Source organism: Marmota monax, unplaced genomic scaffold, assembly GCF_021218885.2.
Source record: "Marmota monax isolate L192 unplaced genomic scaffold, Marmota_monax_Labrador192_F-V1.1 WCK01_AAM20220418_F8-fsc00117, whole genome shotgun sequence".
In the NCBI taxonomy this organism is placed as follows: Eukaryota; Metazoa; Chordata; class Mammalia; order Rodentia; family Sciuridae; genus Marmota; species Marmota monax.
Genome location: NW_026693023.1, coordinates 3278322 through 3296206, shown reverse-complemented (window position 1 = coordinate 3296206; position 17885 = coordinate 3278322). Strand labels below are relative to the sequence as shown.

Genomic DNA, 17885 nt, shown 5'->3' with positions numbered 1-17885 from the left:
GTGTAGTGTAGTGGCATCCCTTTTCTCCACAGAAAAGACTTAACTGGGCCTCTCCGGAAATCTTCACCATGGCTGATTTTAGGACTGTCAGCAAAAGAGTCCAATGTAGATAAACTTCCTATTTTCGTGTTGTCCTGTTTTACTTGGCCACTGGCCAGGAAGAAATCAGCACTCCAGGTGCTGGACACCCCCTTACTAGTTTCTCACAAACATGTATCCAGTATAGTAGTTTGTAGAAATGTGCAAACAAGGCCTTTGGCCTTGAGCTGGGGCTTCACAGAGATGTCTACATTCCTAAGAGAAGAGAAGTTGCCATTTGGGCTCCATGGTAACAGCTGGCAGGGGGAGGAAAGAAAGGGGGAGAAAAAGCTCTCCCCTTCTCAGGTATTGTCCTTGAAGGGTTAACTTGCCCAGAACAGTGAAAGAAAAAACTGCTTTTATGTGAACTTCTGCACAATGTGAATTTCTGAGCCCCTCCCCTTACATGTTGGGTATGAAACTCTGAAACTACCTGAACTCAGGGTTCAGGGGATTGATTGATTACAGCAAAAGCTGTGCCCTCTGAACCTGGCTGCGGCCAAATAAAACAGTGTCCTGCTATCTTCGGTGCCTTGCTTCATCTGTCCCTACAACAATAGAATCTTTTTCTTTGGAAATTTCATAAAAATGCACTTTGGCAAGAGATTCTTGTGATGGTCATGCTGGGCCCTCACTGGGAATTTTATATCTGGAAGTGAGGATTTCCACCTTTGGGAAATTTCTTTGAATTATTTCCTTGGGCATTTCTTCCCTTTCCTCTCTCTTTGCTGGAACTTTTGATATTTGCATAGTGGATCTCATGGATTGGTGGTCTGGTGTTGAACTGATCCCAGAGGTCCAATCTTCAAATACTTTTTCTTCTAGTTTTTGAATATTTTCCAGCTTTGTCTTTCAAACCTTTATCAGACTTTCTATTAATTCTTTTAAATTTGTTGCCCCTCTTCCACTTCCAGGGGTATCTGTTGCCTCTTATTCTTTGGGGTTCTGCAGTGTAAAATAGGCTGCTTTGCATCTCACACTTCGGCTGCTGCACTGTTTACTGCTGTCCCACCTGTTTATTCTAGTGCCCAACACTTTACTACAATTCTGCCATCTTCTCGTCTCTCAATTCTTACAGGTTCTTAATTTCCAAAGACAATCATTTTACTCCTGTTTTAATGGTGTTTAATAAGCAAATGAAATTAGGTGTGTACGTTCAGGCTGACATTCTGGAGTCTCTCTCTTTCACTTTCTTCTTCTCCTTCTCCCTTCTTCCTTCTTTCTTCTTCCTTCTTCCTCCCTCTTTCCTCCTCCTCCTCCTTCTTCTTTTTTCTTTTTTTTCTCTTTCTCCTTTCTTTCTTTTCTCTTAGAAAATTATTAGAGGACCGAATCTTAAATTTGTAGGGCATCAAAAAACTTGGTCTTAAACTTGGAATGCAAAGAGCTGCTGAGTATAGGCTAGCACTGAATCAAGAAAAATGAGGATCACTAGTCAGGAGACCATGGAAATAAACCAGGAAAGGGCACGGACCAAGCTCATAGCAGCAGGGAGGATCATAGTGGCAGTGACATTCAGGTAAAGGGAACTAAATACATAACTGAGGTAACAAATAATAACAAAAGCAAGGAGAATTCTTTAGAATCTAGAGAGAACTAGGTTACATTTTAGTTATATCAAGATTTGTTTGGGACAGTTTTTACAACTCTTGGAACCCTAGTTCCCACCTCTCTAAAATAAGGTAGTGGTACTTATTTAATTTGCTTGTCATAAGAATTAAATGAGACAATCTATGCAGCTGTCTAGTTGTGTGTGTGGTACCCAGAGTAGTCTCCATAAGGATTAGATACCTTCTTTCCCCTTCAACTGTTGAACAGTATAACTATTGAGACATCATTAGGGAAGATATTTGCTTTAGGGAGAGTATGTGTTGTGTTCTATTATTATGAGATGGAAACATGGAAATTGGGCTTCCTTATTCTGTCTTAAGTTCTTTTTCTCTTGTCTCTTGCAGGGTTTACCCCCCAAAAAATGGAAGGCTGAAGTTACACACCTGAGTTGCCCGGAACCTACCACGTTTGCTTTCTCATCTCCAGTTACTCTGGCTCCGCGTAGGAACTCCCTGCGAGAGATGTGGATGCCAAGCTTCCAGCAGTCCAAGAAAGAAGCCCAGGCACTGAGGTGGCTGGTGGATAGGAATCAAAATTTTTCAACTCAAGAGTTTTGGGCTCTAGTGTTTAAGGAGTAATTTCCAAAAGTATTAGAATAACATAGACTAAAGCCTTTATGAGGTTTATTTTCTAGGTTGCCTTAATGTCTGACTATAATAGCTATTCTGTTGACTATCCTTTAGGATAAACATTAATTGCTACAGTTCTCATAATGAGCCCTATCAAGTAACAGATATGAATTATTACCCTTAGGGGTTTGCTTCTGTATTTTTTATAGTGAAAAAGTAAATATTTTTTTATGGACATTGATCATCTTTAGTTTACATGTTTGGACCCACATACTTGCTGCTTTTTGTAAAAATTCACCTAAATAGAGTGTTTTCCTTGCTGCAGTGGGGCCACAGTATCTAGCTGGGACTTTTGATAGTCACTCCTCCATGTATATCTTAAACGATCAGCAACTTACTGGCTTTTGGCAAGCCAAATATTTCTATGCTGAGCATGAACATGAAATGCATTAGAATTTGGCAATAAAAGATTCCATCTGTTTGTTTCCAGGCATGCAAGGGAGTAGAAAAAACTGTGTCAAACTAATGCACTATCTGCTTTTTATGTCAAAAGATTATATATATATATATATATATATATATATATATATATATAAAATATTCTTATACAATTGTCTGTGTGCATACCATCATGACACACCTTTATTTATATGGCTCCATTCTCTGTGCTGTCAGCTGCCTCTCTGACCTTTCTTATGTTCACCTTGCCCCAGGCTGCCTCCTGTCTTCCCTCCCAAGTGGAATGTCTCATAAAGGAGTAATTTCTTCCTGTGTATTTTGATCAGGGAGATTAACCAGTTGTTCCTTGTACTTCTGAGCAGAATAATAAGATTTGTCTGGTTTGCCTGGACAGCCTATATGTTTTGATCAACGTGAGAGTAGAACTGAATGCCCCAGGCACTCCAGTTGTGTTGAAGCTGATTTGTCTTTAGGATGATATACAACCTGTCATGGTGGGCAGCCACAGGCGTTCAGTTCATGAGCATTTCCTGGTTTCCTATCCTGTTAAGGGTCAGCTGTCTTATCTGGGGTGTCTCCTGTAGTTCCATGAGAGACAAGGAGAACAACACTGACTTTTATTCCGTGAGTTGGTGGCCAGTGCCCTTGATGTGCCCAGCAGTGAGCTGTGTCATTCTTATACAGTGTTCTCTCTGCTTGTGGCACCAGCAGGTGAAGGTCACTTTGCTGGGTGGGAGAAGGTGTCTATGACTAATTTCTTCCCAGACCCAAGTCTGCCATAATTAAATGTGATCTTGTACAAATCTGTTAACTTACGTGAGCTTCCGGGGTGTTTTTTGTTGTTGTTGTTGTTTGTTTTTGGTACTGGAGATTACATTCAGTACCAGGGGCTCTTTACCACTGAACTCTATCCCTAGTACTTTTTATTATTATTATATTTTTAGTTTTGAGTCAGGGTCTCACTAAGTTGTTTAGGGTCTCATTAAGTTGCCTTGAACTTGAAATCCTTTTGTCTTAACCCCTGAACTGCTGTTTTTTTTTTTTAATTTTTTTTTTAATGATGCTGGAGATGGCCTTGTATCTGCTAGGTAAGCACTTTACCACTGAGCTATACCCCCAGCATAGTAGGGCCTTAGTTTTGCATCTACAAAGAAGTGATGGGGTTATTCTTTGAAATTTTTTTTTTATGTAATATTCTTTAATTTACTAAAATTTAAGAAGTTTAATTTAGTAAGTGCTTTTACTAAGTCAGTAGGTCAGAGTGACTGTCAAAGGAAGTGTGCCCTTTTTTGCAGGAAGGAGCATACTTCTTGGGTGGTATTGGGAATAGGGGAGCTTTATTTCTCTTTTTATCTGATGATATCAAAGTAGTATACATTGGAAAGGAAGAATTTGTTAAAAGATCAGGTTTTAAATTATATACTGAGTGAAGTAATGTTCTTTTTGAAAGAGAAGACTGAGAATTGACTTATGCCTCCGGCAAGATATTATGATAGCTTGTGTTCTCTCCACAAATGCCTTAACAAATATCCAGTGCTTATATCTAGCATGTCTGAAACCTCAGTAATCCATGTACTCTTGTCGTATCCTAGTTCTTTATGAAGAGTTCCTAGGTGAAATCCTCCCTAAAGTTTTCTGAATTATGTATCCCCAAACAAATTTAGTGAAATGAAATTGTGCAATGCAGTCTAAAGATTTTGTTGGGGAAGAGGATGGTGAAGAGAGAAATCCACAGGCTTGAAAAGAGGATGTATTTCAAAGAAAATAACTCAGGGGTTCTTTGAGATTCTTTGAGTCCCTACCCACAGATTTGAGACTTTATTTTTTTGCTTAGCATGTGCTGCTTCAACAGGATTTTCATTCATGAGACAACACTGTCTTATCTGATAATCACTGTTAGGGAGTGAAAAGTGGTCCCCATGGTAACAGGATTCTTATCTTACACAATTCTTATACAATTGTCTGTGTGCATTCCATCATGCCACACCTTTATCTTCACCTTACTGTCTTCATTTGTGAAACATGATTAAGAAAGGGGTCTGACTTATAGCACTGTTGTGAGGAATGCCTCATGGCTCTGAAAACTTTGTTCAATACAGCATTCTGTTTAGTGTTTCATTATATTTCACTTGGATTGTTCTCAAAGACAAATTTTCAAAGTGATATGACAAGGTGGACAGAAACCTTTCCAGAAATGTTGGGGAATACAGACGTAACCTAGTGTGACAGTGATCCCTAACACTAGTTAATAGCCTCCTGGTCTCCACCTGAAAATGGAGGCAACTCTGACCTTCAATCATGTACAGATATTTCAGACCCCAAAGGCTGTGACTGGCTTATTTGTTGCTATTAAGGACTAGTTTATAGTAACTAGAAAGACTAATTTATAGTATCTAGAATATTAGTTGGGGTCATTAGCATTATGGTAATAGATTGAACACATAAGTATGCTATGCACGCTTCAGAAATAAAAGACACAAGAAAAAAATGAGTATCATTTTTTCAGTCACACACTGAATGTTACATATAGGAGAGCCAGCTCAGAATCCAGAGAACACTGTGTGAATCCAAGTACAATACAAACCTGAACTTGAAATGCCTGAGGTAATATTATACATTTAAAAAAAGCCATTGGTGGAACATAATTCCTGCTAAAGATGGCAGTTCATTAGCATAATTTATTTATTTTAGTCTGTCTAGGCTGCTCTAATAGAACACCATGAACTGGGGTGCTTATAAACTTTTTTCTTATAGTTCTGGAGGCTGAGAAGCCTGAGATCAAGGTGCCAGCACATTTGGTGTCTGGTGAAGGTACTCTTTCTCTTTCACATATGGCCGCCATCTTGCTTTGACCTTTCACATGATTGAAGGTGTGTGGGAGCTCTCTGGCTCTCTGTCTTATAAAGGCATTAGTCCCATTCATGGTGGCTCCACCCTTGAAAGCCTTCACCTCCTAAAATCATTACCTTAGAGGTTAAGATTTCAACTATGGATTTGGGAGAAACACAGACATTCAATTTATAGCATTTTGCCCCTAAGCCCCCCAAATTATCCTTCTCTCATATAAAACATATTCATATATCCAAATAGCCTTAAAAGTCTTAATGTATTTCAGCATCAACTCAAATGTCTTCAGATCCAAAGTCTCATCTAAATATCATCTAAATCAAAGGAGTGAAACTAAGATAAATGAACAATGTTGGTAACCATAGACGAAGATATATTTTTATCCTGAAATGAATTGCTCTTTTGCTGTGAAGCCAAATAAATTCTGTGCATCCAAAATATAAGGGTGAGGATGGACATTACCATTTCAAAGGGGAGAGATGGAGGAAACAATGTCCCAGGTAAGTCCAAAATCTAATGGGGAAATTCCATTAGACATTAAGGCTTGAAAATAAAACTTTTTGACTCTCAGAGTTCTTCCCTCCAGGACCACTGGGGTGGAAACGTCACCCTCAGTGCTTTGAGACAGCCCCACAGCAGCTTTCTATAGCAGTCCTTCCCCCACTGCTGCAGTTTTCCCAGGACAGAGCTGTGCTATACAGTCTTGGCTCCATGTACCTCTGTCCTTTAAAACTCAGGTGGAGGTAGCTTTTCTATGCTCCCCCACATCCTCTGCACTCTGTGGGTCAGTTCGGACTGTACTGTATGGATTCCATAAAAGATAGCTTATCTGGGTGGCCCATACCTATAATCCCAGCGACTCAGGAGGCTGAGACAGGAGGATCACCAGTTTGGGACCAGCCTTGACAACTTAGTGAGACCCTATGTCTCAAAAAACAAACAAAACCTGGGGGTGTAGCTCAATGGTAAGGAGCCCCTGGGGTTTGAAAAGGAAAGAGAGAGAGAGAGAGAGATTGATTGCTGCCTGCTCCCTCTGGAGGTGTGCTGCTACTATGGACTACAGGGCTCCAAGGCCACTGGAGCTGCATCTGGGTGGCTGAGGAATGGTGCCAGAGTGCAACAGCGAAGGCTGTGAGGTGAGATGGTGCTGAGCAGCACAGGCCCCAGGCCCTCAGGTGCCGTGGTGGTCGCTTTGAAACTGCTCTGCTCCTCTCACTCTCGCTTGTGCCTTAAGTCATTGTTAGGAGTAGCAGCTCTATCATTCTTCCATTGTTTTGGAAAATAGGTCCTGGCTTCTGTTGAGATATCTGATCCAAACTAATCTCCTTATAAAGTGGTCATTGGACACACCCTTCGTGTTCTTATTTTTATTTATTTATTTTTTGATATAGGATAGACTGAGAACTTCCTCAATCTTTAAGTTGCTCCTTTTGCTGAACAATTCTGTCTTTAAGTCACGTCTTTGTTTTCACGTTTCATTGCAAGCACTCAGAGGAGCCCTGTTATACCTCTAACATTTTGCTTAGAGATAACTTCAGCTAGGATCTAATTTCATCATTCACAAGTTCTCCCTTCCATAAAACTCTGGAACACAAACATGACTTAGCTAAGTCCTTTGTCACTTCATAACAAGGATCACTTTTTTTCCACTTTCCAGTAATATATTCCTCATTGTCACACGAGGCTTTATCAGAATGGCTTTATCGCCCATATTCCAAACAACTTTCTGTTCAGGATTATTGAGGTGTTCTCTAAGAAAACTAAAGCTCTTTCTATGGTTGTTCTTTCTTTCTGGACCCTCACCAGAATCACTTCCACCATTCATGGGAATGCAGGCTTTTTTTTCAGCATGTGCCTCAGAATTCTTCCAGCCTCTACACTAGACCTAGTTCCAAAATCACTTCACGTTTTTAGGTACAATAGCACCCCTTCTCCTGATATCCATTTCTGTCTTTGTCCCTCTGGGTTGCTGTAATAGAATACCATACACTTGGTGACTTACAAACACCAAAAATTTATTTCTCTCAATTCTGGATGCTGGGAAGTATAACAAGATCAAAGTAGTGGTAGATTTGGAGTCTGATAAGAGGCCACCATATAGTTCATAGATGGCTGTTTTCTTGCTTTGTCCTCACATGGCCGAATGAGTGAGTGAGCTCTCAGGTCTCTTACAAGGCCACTGATCTCATCGATGAGGGCTTCACTTCATGATCTACTTACCTCCCACGGGCCTCACTTGCTAATGCTGTCACATCGTGATTAGAATTTCAACATAGTAGTTTTAGGGGGACACAAAAGTTCAGTCTGTAGCATCAGTGTAGAGTTAATTTTTAGTGAACAATGTTGATTACCCTAAAGCAAGATAGGTACACTCTGCATGTCATACATCTTTCTTTCTTTTTTTTTTTTTTGGGTGGGGGTACTGGGAATTGAACTCAGAGCCACTTGGCCAGTGAGCCTCATCCCCAACCCTGTTTTGTATTTTATTTAGAGACAGGGTCTCACTGAGCTGCTAAGCACCTTGCCATAGCTGAGGTAGGCTTTGAATTCTCGATTCTCCTTTCTCAGCTTCCTGAGCCACCTGGATTACAGGCCGCTTGGATTACACCCAACTCAGCTCATGTATCTTTCTTAAAAGCTTCAAAGTATATAGTTTGAAAGTTCACAGACCAAGAATAGTGCTAATTATGTTTTGATTAACTTTTTAATCTTGAATATTTTATTAAAAACTTCTCATCCTTCCTTAGGAAATTTAAAAATTTTTCTTTTCAGTACCTATAATATTGTCCCTTCATAATTCTATTATCAATGTAGATGTTGAGTTCTTCTGATTACAGAAAGTTAAAAATGCTTGAAAAACTCAAAATAGAATTATAAACTATGACTTTGGGGTAAGAAAGACCTATTCTTAGTTGCCACTCTGTATTGTATTGTCTGTTATTTTGATCAAGTTATTTGGCTTTTCTAAGCTTCACTTTGCTCTTCTTTAAATGAGTTTCTAGCATCTACAATGACATCCAGCCTCCCTCTAAGGTCATTGTGAGGATTAAATAAGCTCATGTTCAAACATAGCTAAACAAATGCTGGCTGTATTGGTTATAGCTATCTGTAGCCATGACTTTTTTTCCCTTAATTTTTATTTTCTCTTCTTCAAACAACCTTTTGTTTTTGAAGATTTCTACTGAGATTTGTCCAGAAAAATGGTATAATTAGTGATACTACCAGGGGTGATACTTTTTTGTTCTTTATTTTGTTATTTGATACATATTTATTGAGTGTTATGAAATAGGCATTCTGCTAGACACCATAGTTGATGTGAATAAGATGTAGGAAAGATGTGCAGGGCTCTGGGTAGGGTTTTGTGATCTTATGATGGTATTAAAACTAGGGACTGAAGAATGCCCAGGTTATTCTTTGACTCTCTCCCTCCTCCATTGGATCTTTGATGGAGTTTTATACACATCTCCCAACAAGTAATGACACTAAAACAGCCTCCTTATATTAGTTGTGTAAATCTGAGCAATCCCTTTGCAGAACTCTCTGGTAAAAGCTTGATTTAGACCGGAAGCCTAAATAGACTCTTTTGTGATCTTTCCATTTCTCAATCTGAGTCTTGGGACCAGCCAGTTCATTATGCTAGTACTAAGAAAAAGGAGAGAAAAATGACCAGGTCTGTAGGTCTTGACCCAGTTCACTCATTAATGGAAAATCAAAGGTGGAAAGAAGAGAAACCTTATTTGGCCTTCTAAGGGGAGATGGACCCTCTTTTGCTCTCCATAAGGGATGGATATGAGACTCTGGAGTACAATGCGTAGAGCCTTACTTTTAATTTGTAGGGACCTCCCTGATTCTAAAATGTGGCCCTCCTAATTTCCTAGACCCAGTGGTGTTGGTGGTAGGGTTTGTTAAGAAGATTGGCAAGGGGCAGAGGTGTAGGGAGGGGCAGAGTGACTCCAGGACTTTTGTCCTCTAAACTCATTGCTCATTGGGTGTAACAGTCAGACCTCTGGTCAGTCAGAGGTGTAGCTGTATCCCACAGGGTATCTGGCCATTTGTGAGAACTGAGACCTCCTGTTGTCTTCCTGAGAGTTCTTTCTGACATCTATCCTTGCCCCTTTGTATTCCCCTGGGATAGTGACATATGCAGTTTAGTTATTACCTCTGAACCTTTTGAACTGAGCGGAACTAGACATTGATCCGTGCTTCCAAGGACATTTTGAGCATTAGGCCAAAAATTTATTCTTTATATTATTTACCATGCACAATGTGACCGTCATCAAACCTGGCTCACCAGAGGTTATACAACCAGCCCAAATAGGCCATTATGAATATTCAAAATTTTACTATCAGGAACTTAATAATTTTTAAAAAACACTGATTATGAAGATAAGGAAATTTAAAGACTGTGTAGATAGGGACTGGTAGTAATGATTTTGATGCAGGGGCATTAATTATCCCAGGAGTCCTTGGAATGAATCTAACATTCTCTATTTAGAGGAAACTCATTTCATGAGTCTATCCCAGGGGGGAGAAAATGCCAGTTTTATGTAAGAACATCCTTGAAGAAACAATAAAAATAATTTTATTAAATCCCAACCTTTGAGTACATGTCTTTTTTGTGTGACAAAATTGAGAGTATACATTAAACATCTGTGCTACACACCGAAGTATAGCAGGAGTCTTAAGGAAAGCCTCATGTGATTGAGTTGTGAGATGAACTAGCCTTGTTTGCCATGGATATTCAAAAGAATATCTGACAAATGATGCTTATTCAGTCTTGGGGTTTTTGTCAGTCTGTTTCATGAAAACAAAGTGAGCCTGTTTAAGAGACTTATAGAGTTTGCTGCCAGTGATAAAAATCTGAGCTTTCAAGTAAAAATTAAAATTTTAGAAAACTAGTATCTAACACTTTGAAGCTGACAACTTCCCATATTAAAAGATTTTCTTGATGGTATTGGTGGTAATATGAATCAATATTGCTTTTGACACATGGAATGGTGTTCTTTCCTTTTTATTTTTATAATTCTAAGGAAGGAAGAAAAAGTGTTATATCCTAGAGAGAATATTTTTGAACACACACACACACACACACACACTAGTTAAAGAGTTCCATATGTGAAGAGATTTTTCCCCTTTTTATTGGTACATTACAATGATATGTCACAGTGGGATATACTGTCACATAGTCCTATAACAGTATACTTCAGTCAATTTCATTCCCCAGTAACCCTCCTCTTCTCTCTCCCTGCTTCCCTGGTCTCCTTCCTATATTGGTCTCCCTTTTACATTTATAAGACACCCCCACCTCGCTCTGCACCTCAGGTTTTAAACAATATTATTTGACAGTTGTGGTAAGAGAAGTGATAATCAGAGCTATCAATGAGGAAAAAAAATCTTGGTTTTTAAAATGGGAAACAAGAAAAAGATGAATCAAGGATAAGAAAAATATTATAAAAATATACATATTTATTAAATGTATCAAGGAAGTCATTATTTTGGGGTCAAGCAGCCTAGGACTTATTAGTGTATTTTATCCATTTTTATTGAACATTTACTATACGCCAGGAATTATTCAGGGCTATGGGGTTATAGTAGTGAATGGAACTGACAAAGCCCAGTTACCATAGTTTCTAATTCTATTAGGGAATGAAAATTAAACTACTTTAGCAAAATATGAAGCACTTCAAGGAAGCTTTTCTTTATTTTCTAAGATCCCTGTGGGATGGAATTTACCTCTGAGTTCCTACCACTTCCATCTGAAACATGAAATGTGATATAAATGGATTATATTTATAGACTGTATTAAATGGGCTATGTTAGTCATGTGTTAGAAGTACTAAAAGTTCAAATCCAAAGTGAGTTGGCAAGTCTAGAAGCATATCCTTTCTCTGTTCATTTCATTCTTTGATCCATATTTATTCCTGTGGCCCGGGAGAAGGGGCATTTCGTCTGTCAACATGCGGTGATTTCTGACTAGAATTCCAACTTGGGGAGTAGAAATGACAGTGGGGAGCCCACCTGGGCAAGCAGTTTTGTTCTATCCCATCTACATCTGTTCACCTCAAGAACAGAGGCTGGGGTGAGTCAATATTTACATACCACGGTGTCTCAAAAGGGTAAGAGTTACCTTTGCAGCAGCCTTCAGTCACTGTCGATGGAGCTCACATGCCATTATTAAGAAGACTCATTTCACCACTGAAATAATCTGCGGGTCTCAGAGAATGTGGGTCACTTAGATAAACATCTTCAAATATCCAAGTTTAGTCATTGATATTTTCTTCATCCTGTTTTTGTGGTCTAAAATTTCAACTCCAGCGTGCAATTGGCCTAGAAGCAGAAACAGTGAAAATGAATCACACCTGTGTGCCACACCCCCTTCCCCATTTGTGTATTTATTGTTACAGTAGCTCGAGGGATGCTGTTGAAACACATTTTGGTGACCATTATTCAGAAAGACCAGCAGAGCTGTTTGTGCCCTTAGTGTAGGACGTTTTCTGGAAGGAATGACAATAGGTAGGGTGGTCTTATCATTTATCACCAAATTGGAACATTTCTGGAGTGGGGGGTGCTCTTGATTTAGCCAGCACAATAGACTTAGCCTGGGAATAACACACACCACGCGTGAGGATGTACTGGGGAGCACGTGGTGTTTTAGCAACACTGTTCAGCATCAGTCCCTGAGGACACAGTGCTCAAATAAGGATAGGTGACTGATGTTTAATAAGGGTGTCATGTGTTGGGCACTGGGCTAGATGCTGTTGTGTATAATGACAATTGTTATTATAGTATTTGGTTTTCCCTGAATTTATAATACAAAATAAAACCATGGTGGGATAAATTTTTGACTTATTTTTTCACTTGAGAAGGTACTGTGATAAGAGTTACCAGCAACTTCTTTTTCTAGTGGTAGTGTTCCCCAAGGACCCAGGGTGGAGGTGATCTTGATTCAGCAAGAATTTCTTGAGCAGTTCTTTTACCAGGGTGATGTAGGTGCTCAGGTTCCCTTTATTCTGGAGTAAGAAAAAAAAATTTTTTTTTTTTTTTTTTGGTACTTGGAAATGATAGCTCACCTCTACCAAATACTTTAGTTATGGAAAAGTTGTATTAGTCCATTTTCTATTGCTAGAAATACACAACATCACAAACTGGGTTGGTTTAAAAAAAAAGATTTATTTTGGCTTGTGGTTCTGGTTTAAGGTGAGGGGCCACATTTGATAATAGCCTTCTTCTTCTTTTTTTTTTTCCCAAGTCGCTGAGAATTTATTTTTTTATTTTTAATTTTTTAAAAATGCTTTTATTTTTTTAAATACATGACAGCGGATGCATCACAATTCTTATTACACATATAGAATACAATTTTTTGTATCTCTGTGTATAAAGTATGTTCACACCAATTCATGTCTTCATACATGTACTTTGGATAATGATGTCCATCACATTCCTCCATCATTGCTAACCCCCTGCCCACTCCCTTCCCCTCCCACCCCTTTGCCCTATCTAGAGTTCATCAATTCCTCCCATGCTCCCATGCTCCCTGATAATAGCCTTCTTGCTAGAAAAAACCCTAAGTTATGCAGGGTGTTGTATGCAAGAGTCAGGAAGTGTGTGTGTGTTTCTCCCTCTTCTTATAAAGCCGTGGATATGCAATCATGGGCTTCCACCCTGATGACCATAATCTAACCCTAATCATCCCCAAAAGGTCTAGCTCTAAATACCGTCGTTTAAGTTTCCACTCTTAGATCTCACAACAGGGATTTAATTTTGAAATGTTTTCTGAGGAGATAAGCCATATTCAAACCATAGCAAAAGTCAAAAGCCATTTATAGGGAGGTATAGAAATCTGAGTAGAATAGGTCCTGCAGTCTCTCTTGGGGGGAAAGTTATTGGCACTTAGAGAAACTCCCTCTTTACAGAAAGAATCCTTTTTTTTTTTTTAACACAACATATTATTTTAAAATAATTTCAGAACTACAAATAACCTATAAGAATAATATAATGCTTGAATATTCTTCAGCAATACCCATCAATTGATAAATTTTGCCAGTTTTGGTTTATCTTTTTTTCTTTCTGTTTTAATGGTTTGCCATTCAACAGTAAGATGCTGACTGACCTTGCGTCACTTTATCCCTCCATCTTACGTGAAGGGCATTTGTCTTAGGTTGTTTGGGCTGCTAGGAAAATACTACAAACTGGAGGCTTATAAACAAAAGAATGTTATTCTTCACAGTTCTGGAGGCTGGGAAGTCCACGATCAAGGTGCAGGTAGACTCAGTGTCTGGTGAGGGTTTACTTCCTGGTTTATAAGTGACTATCTCTTTACTGTAACCGCACATGGTAGAGGAGTGAGGGCCTCTCTGGGTTCTCTTTTGTAAGGGCACTAAATTCATTCATGAGGCCTATGCCTTCATGACCTAACCACATCCCAGTAACCCCACATCCTACCACCCTCACCTTAGAAGTTAGTATTTCAACATATGAATTTTGCAGGGTGGGGGTCACAAAATTCAGACCATGATAGTATTCTTCTGAACAGTTATTGTACCACTATTACACCCAATAAATGAAACACTGATATTATAATATTATTGAATACAAAGTCCATATTCAGTTTCCCAGTTGCCATTATGATGGCTGATTATAGCTTTCTTTTTATCCAATCACACATTGCATTTATTTTTTATGTATCTTTAATATTTTAATCTACAACAGTTCTGTTTTTTTTTATTTGTTTTTATTTTGCTTAGGTTTGGTCTTTTGTGACCCCAACATTTAGGAAGAATCCAAACCAGTTGTCTGGTAGAATATATGATAATCTGAATTCATCATAGCCTTAGATAGTCCCCTAAAGTTCTTAGATTTATCATAATACTTAGAAGATTAAAGAGTTCTTTTGAAATAGAAAAAATGGAAACATATTAAAAGAAATGTGCCTTTATTATCTAGGATGATGAACATTAATTATAAGTTATGAATATCAATTATATATATATATAACTTATCCAGTGTTACACAACTAATGACAAATGTGAATTCCAATCCAAGATTGTTTATGATAATATGTTTTATGATAATGTTTTATGTGTCAACTAAGCTAAGGGTAGCTGAAAAACATTATTTCTATTATGTCTATAAAGGTGTTTCCAGACGAGACTAGTATTTGAATCACTGTTCTGAGAAAACAAAATCACTCTCACCAGTGTGGGCAGGCCTCATCCAATTCATCAAGGGCCCTGATAGAACCAAAGGCCCAAACAAGGGTGAATTTTCTTTCTCTTCTCGGTCTGGAACATCCATCTCCTACTCTCATACATTGATGCTCCCAGTTCTCAGGCTGGGAATTCCCCTGTCTTTCTCAGGTTTTCAGACTTGTACCAGAAATTGCACCAGCAGCTTCCCTAGATCTGTAGCTTAAAGATGGCAGATAATAGTACTTCTTAGCCTCTATTGTCACATGATCTAATTTCCATAATAAATCTCATCTGTGACTATATCTATATAGTTTCTTGTTGATTCTGTTTCTCTGGAGAACTGTGACATGACTCTCCAAAATTCATATTCTGCCCCATTTCTTGAAAAACCAATATCCTCAAATAAACCTTATTTAACAGATGTTCCTTGACCTAGGATGTAGGTACATAACTCTATTGTAAGTTCGAAATAATCATAAGTTGAAAATGTGTTTAATATGCCTAACCCACTGAACCTCCCAGCAACACAGCACCCTGTGGTACTGGTTGTTTCTCTTTGTGATCACATGGCTGACTGGCAGCTGTGGCTGCCTCAGATCTCCAGAGAGTATCCTATTGCATATCCCTAGTGTGGGAAAAGATCAAAATTCAAAATTTGAAGTACAGTTTCTACTAAATGTGTTAATTTCACACCACCCTAAAGTTGAAAATTTGTAAGTTGAACCTTCATCAGCCGAGGACCATCTGAATCATAATAAGGGGCTGTCAAATTTTCTGTAAGTTTTGGGAAATGACAATAACATGGGACAGTTAGGTATGGGTAAATGAAGAAAAAGTTTTAAAAATAGCACTTTCTGAGGATATATAAAAATAGTGTTAAGTTGGTGAGGCAGATTGCATGGTGACGCTGATGCACACAGGCAGTTCCAGAGAAAAAGGTTTCCCATGGGGTTCTTTACAGAGGCCAAAGTCTGTATTTCAGTTTCAGGAAATTCCCAAACAGGAAATAAGATGTTGCAATCTTTGGGCTTTTGGGAAAGACTCATGAGAGAGATGAATTTCAACAACCTAAAAATTGCTCTGTGGCTTCTCAGCCTCTGAAGACACGTAACGGAGCCAAGATGAAGCCACCCGTCCTTACCTCTGTCTGCAGCTGGCTCAAGTGCCCTCAGTCTTACTAACCATTGTTCCAGAACTGGGGTTGGAGCAACACAACCCCATTCCCCACATCCTCCCATGGCCTCCGCTGAAGCTGCCCCGTCCTTTAGCAAACCGGAGGGTCACTCATGGAGGGCATGGAAAACTGAAAGAGAAACAACTCCTAATCTTGTGCGGACTAGAAAGAATCTGTTTTGGCCGTAGTGAGGAGGGGAGCTGCTGTAGAACTCGGGGGTTTAAACAGTGATCTCAGTTCTGGCAGCCTCCGGGATGACCTTGGAAAAGATTTTTTAGTCTGTGTCAACTTGATCGGAACCTCCAGACAAAACACGTGAGTTCAGCCAGACAACGTCTCCACATTGGCCTGTTGGACACCGATTAGGCATAGTCTTCATTGCACTGGGCTTTGGTTTTACTCCCTGTCTATTGTGAAGGAAGCCCCTATCCACCTTCACTCTCTCCTTTTCTAGCACCTGCAAATAGATTGTGGTAAGCATTTGACTCATAATTTGTTTATGGGTGCAATCCACATAGCACCCAAAATGTGTGTGTGGTTTGGGGTTTGGATGAATTTGGACATGACTGAAAAATGACACTAAGGACTGGGAACCTGAATGTGTCTACCAGGACATACAAATCTGAAATGTTCTTAGGTGGGCTTGCTGCTTTCCAGTGAAACCCAGCACTCCGACTCAAGCTGTGCAGAGCTTCTTTTGTGTTTACATGTGCCCCATATTTCCCCTAGGCACTGCCCACTGGGATTATTGATTAATCTGAGATTGTCATTAATTATTTGATATCTGTTATGTAGGAGAGAGAATAGGATGGTCCAAGGCAAATCTAATTTGAGAATAGCCAGGAGTGAGTGGTAATATCTGTACTTTTTCGTCTCCCACTGACTCCAGACATTCAAAGTCAGCTTGGCAATTATCTAAGAAAGAGAGGAGTGACATGTGGCTTCTCCCAATGGGGGATTTCATTGTCCATTTGGGTCCCAATGTTTACTGTATCTCAAAGAAACCATGACAACCATATTTGTCTCTATTTCCTCTCCCCTAAATGTTTCTGCTTCCATCTGTTAGATATTCACTGATGAAGGCGAATTTTTATTTTTCTTTCTCATAATAAGTAGAAATACACATATGTGAGTTCATGTTTAAAAAAAATAAAATAAAAATTTAAACTTGGCACTTGGCTTGGTAAATTATTAAATAGCTTCTCAACACTTCCTCTTTCTTAATTTTCATTGGCATTCAAACATGCTCTTTATTTGATTTGTCACGAAGTTCCTGTGCAGTGTGCAGAGATGTATCATCACAGAGGGGAGACAAGGCCTGCTTTGTCGGTATGTATTTGTGTGCCCCCCCCCCCGCCCCCGCCGTGTTAGGCCTAGAGGGGCAGATCTTGTTTCTTCCAAACTCCCAAAGCTCAAGTCGTCCCTGCTGGGAGCACCTCTCTCTTTTCTTGAAGGTTTCTAAAGCCTTGTATAAGCTTGTAGGGCCACATGGCTATTTCATAAACACAGTATACAGAAAGCAGGAACTAGAGCATGTGACTCAATCTCAGTGGGTCACAAATGGGGCTCCTTTTTGTGATATAGGGTGACACATATGCTTAATCCCACTGATGGAGCGTTCCAAGATGGGACCATCTCAGACCCAGGAGTCCTGGCTTGTGTAGACTTTCCTTTGTTATTGACTACATTTATGAGCTCAAGCAAAATATTTTACCTCATTATGAGCCTCAGCTCCTCCATATATCAAATGAGGTGGGACTAGATGAATATAAACTCCCGAAGAGCTTGAAAATGATACAATTTTATCAGAGCTAAACACTGGTTGACAATTGGGCTAGTTTTCATTTCCTACCCATTACATATAGTTCTCGCCTCTCTACCCTTCTTATTTCACTCTATCATCATTCTTTTTTTATTCATTCTTTTTAGATATACATGACAGTAGAGTATATTTTGACATAT

General features: G+C 39.1%; 1 protein-coding gene across 5 annotated transcripts in view; it reads left to right on the top strand.

Annotated features, from left to right (window-relative positions):
* Fut10 (fucosyltransferase 10) overlaps positions 1–10157 on the top strand; it is a 103291-nt gene extending 93134 nt beyond the window's left edge. For all 5 annotated transcript variants that reach the window (XM_058582322.1, XM_046453318.2, XM_046453320.2 and 2 more), the window contains exon 5: positions 2031–10157. In XM_058582322.1, coding sequence (XP_058438305.1) covers positions 2031–2264 — 234 coding nt within the window. In that variant the 3' untranslated portion in view covers positions 2265–10157. The remainder of the gene's footprint in view (positions 1–2030) is intronic.
* Positions 10158–17885: the final 7728 nt, after the last annotated feature.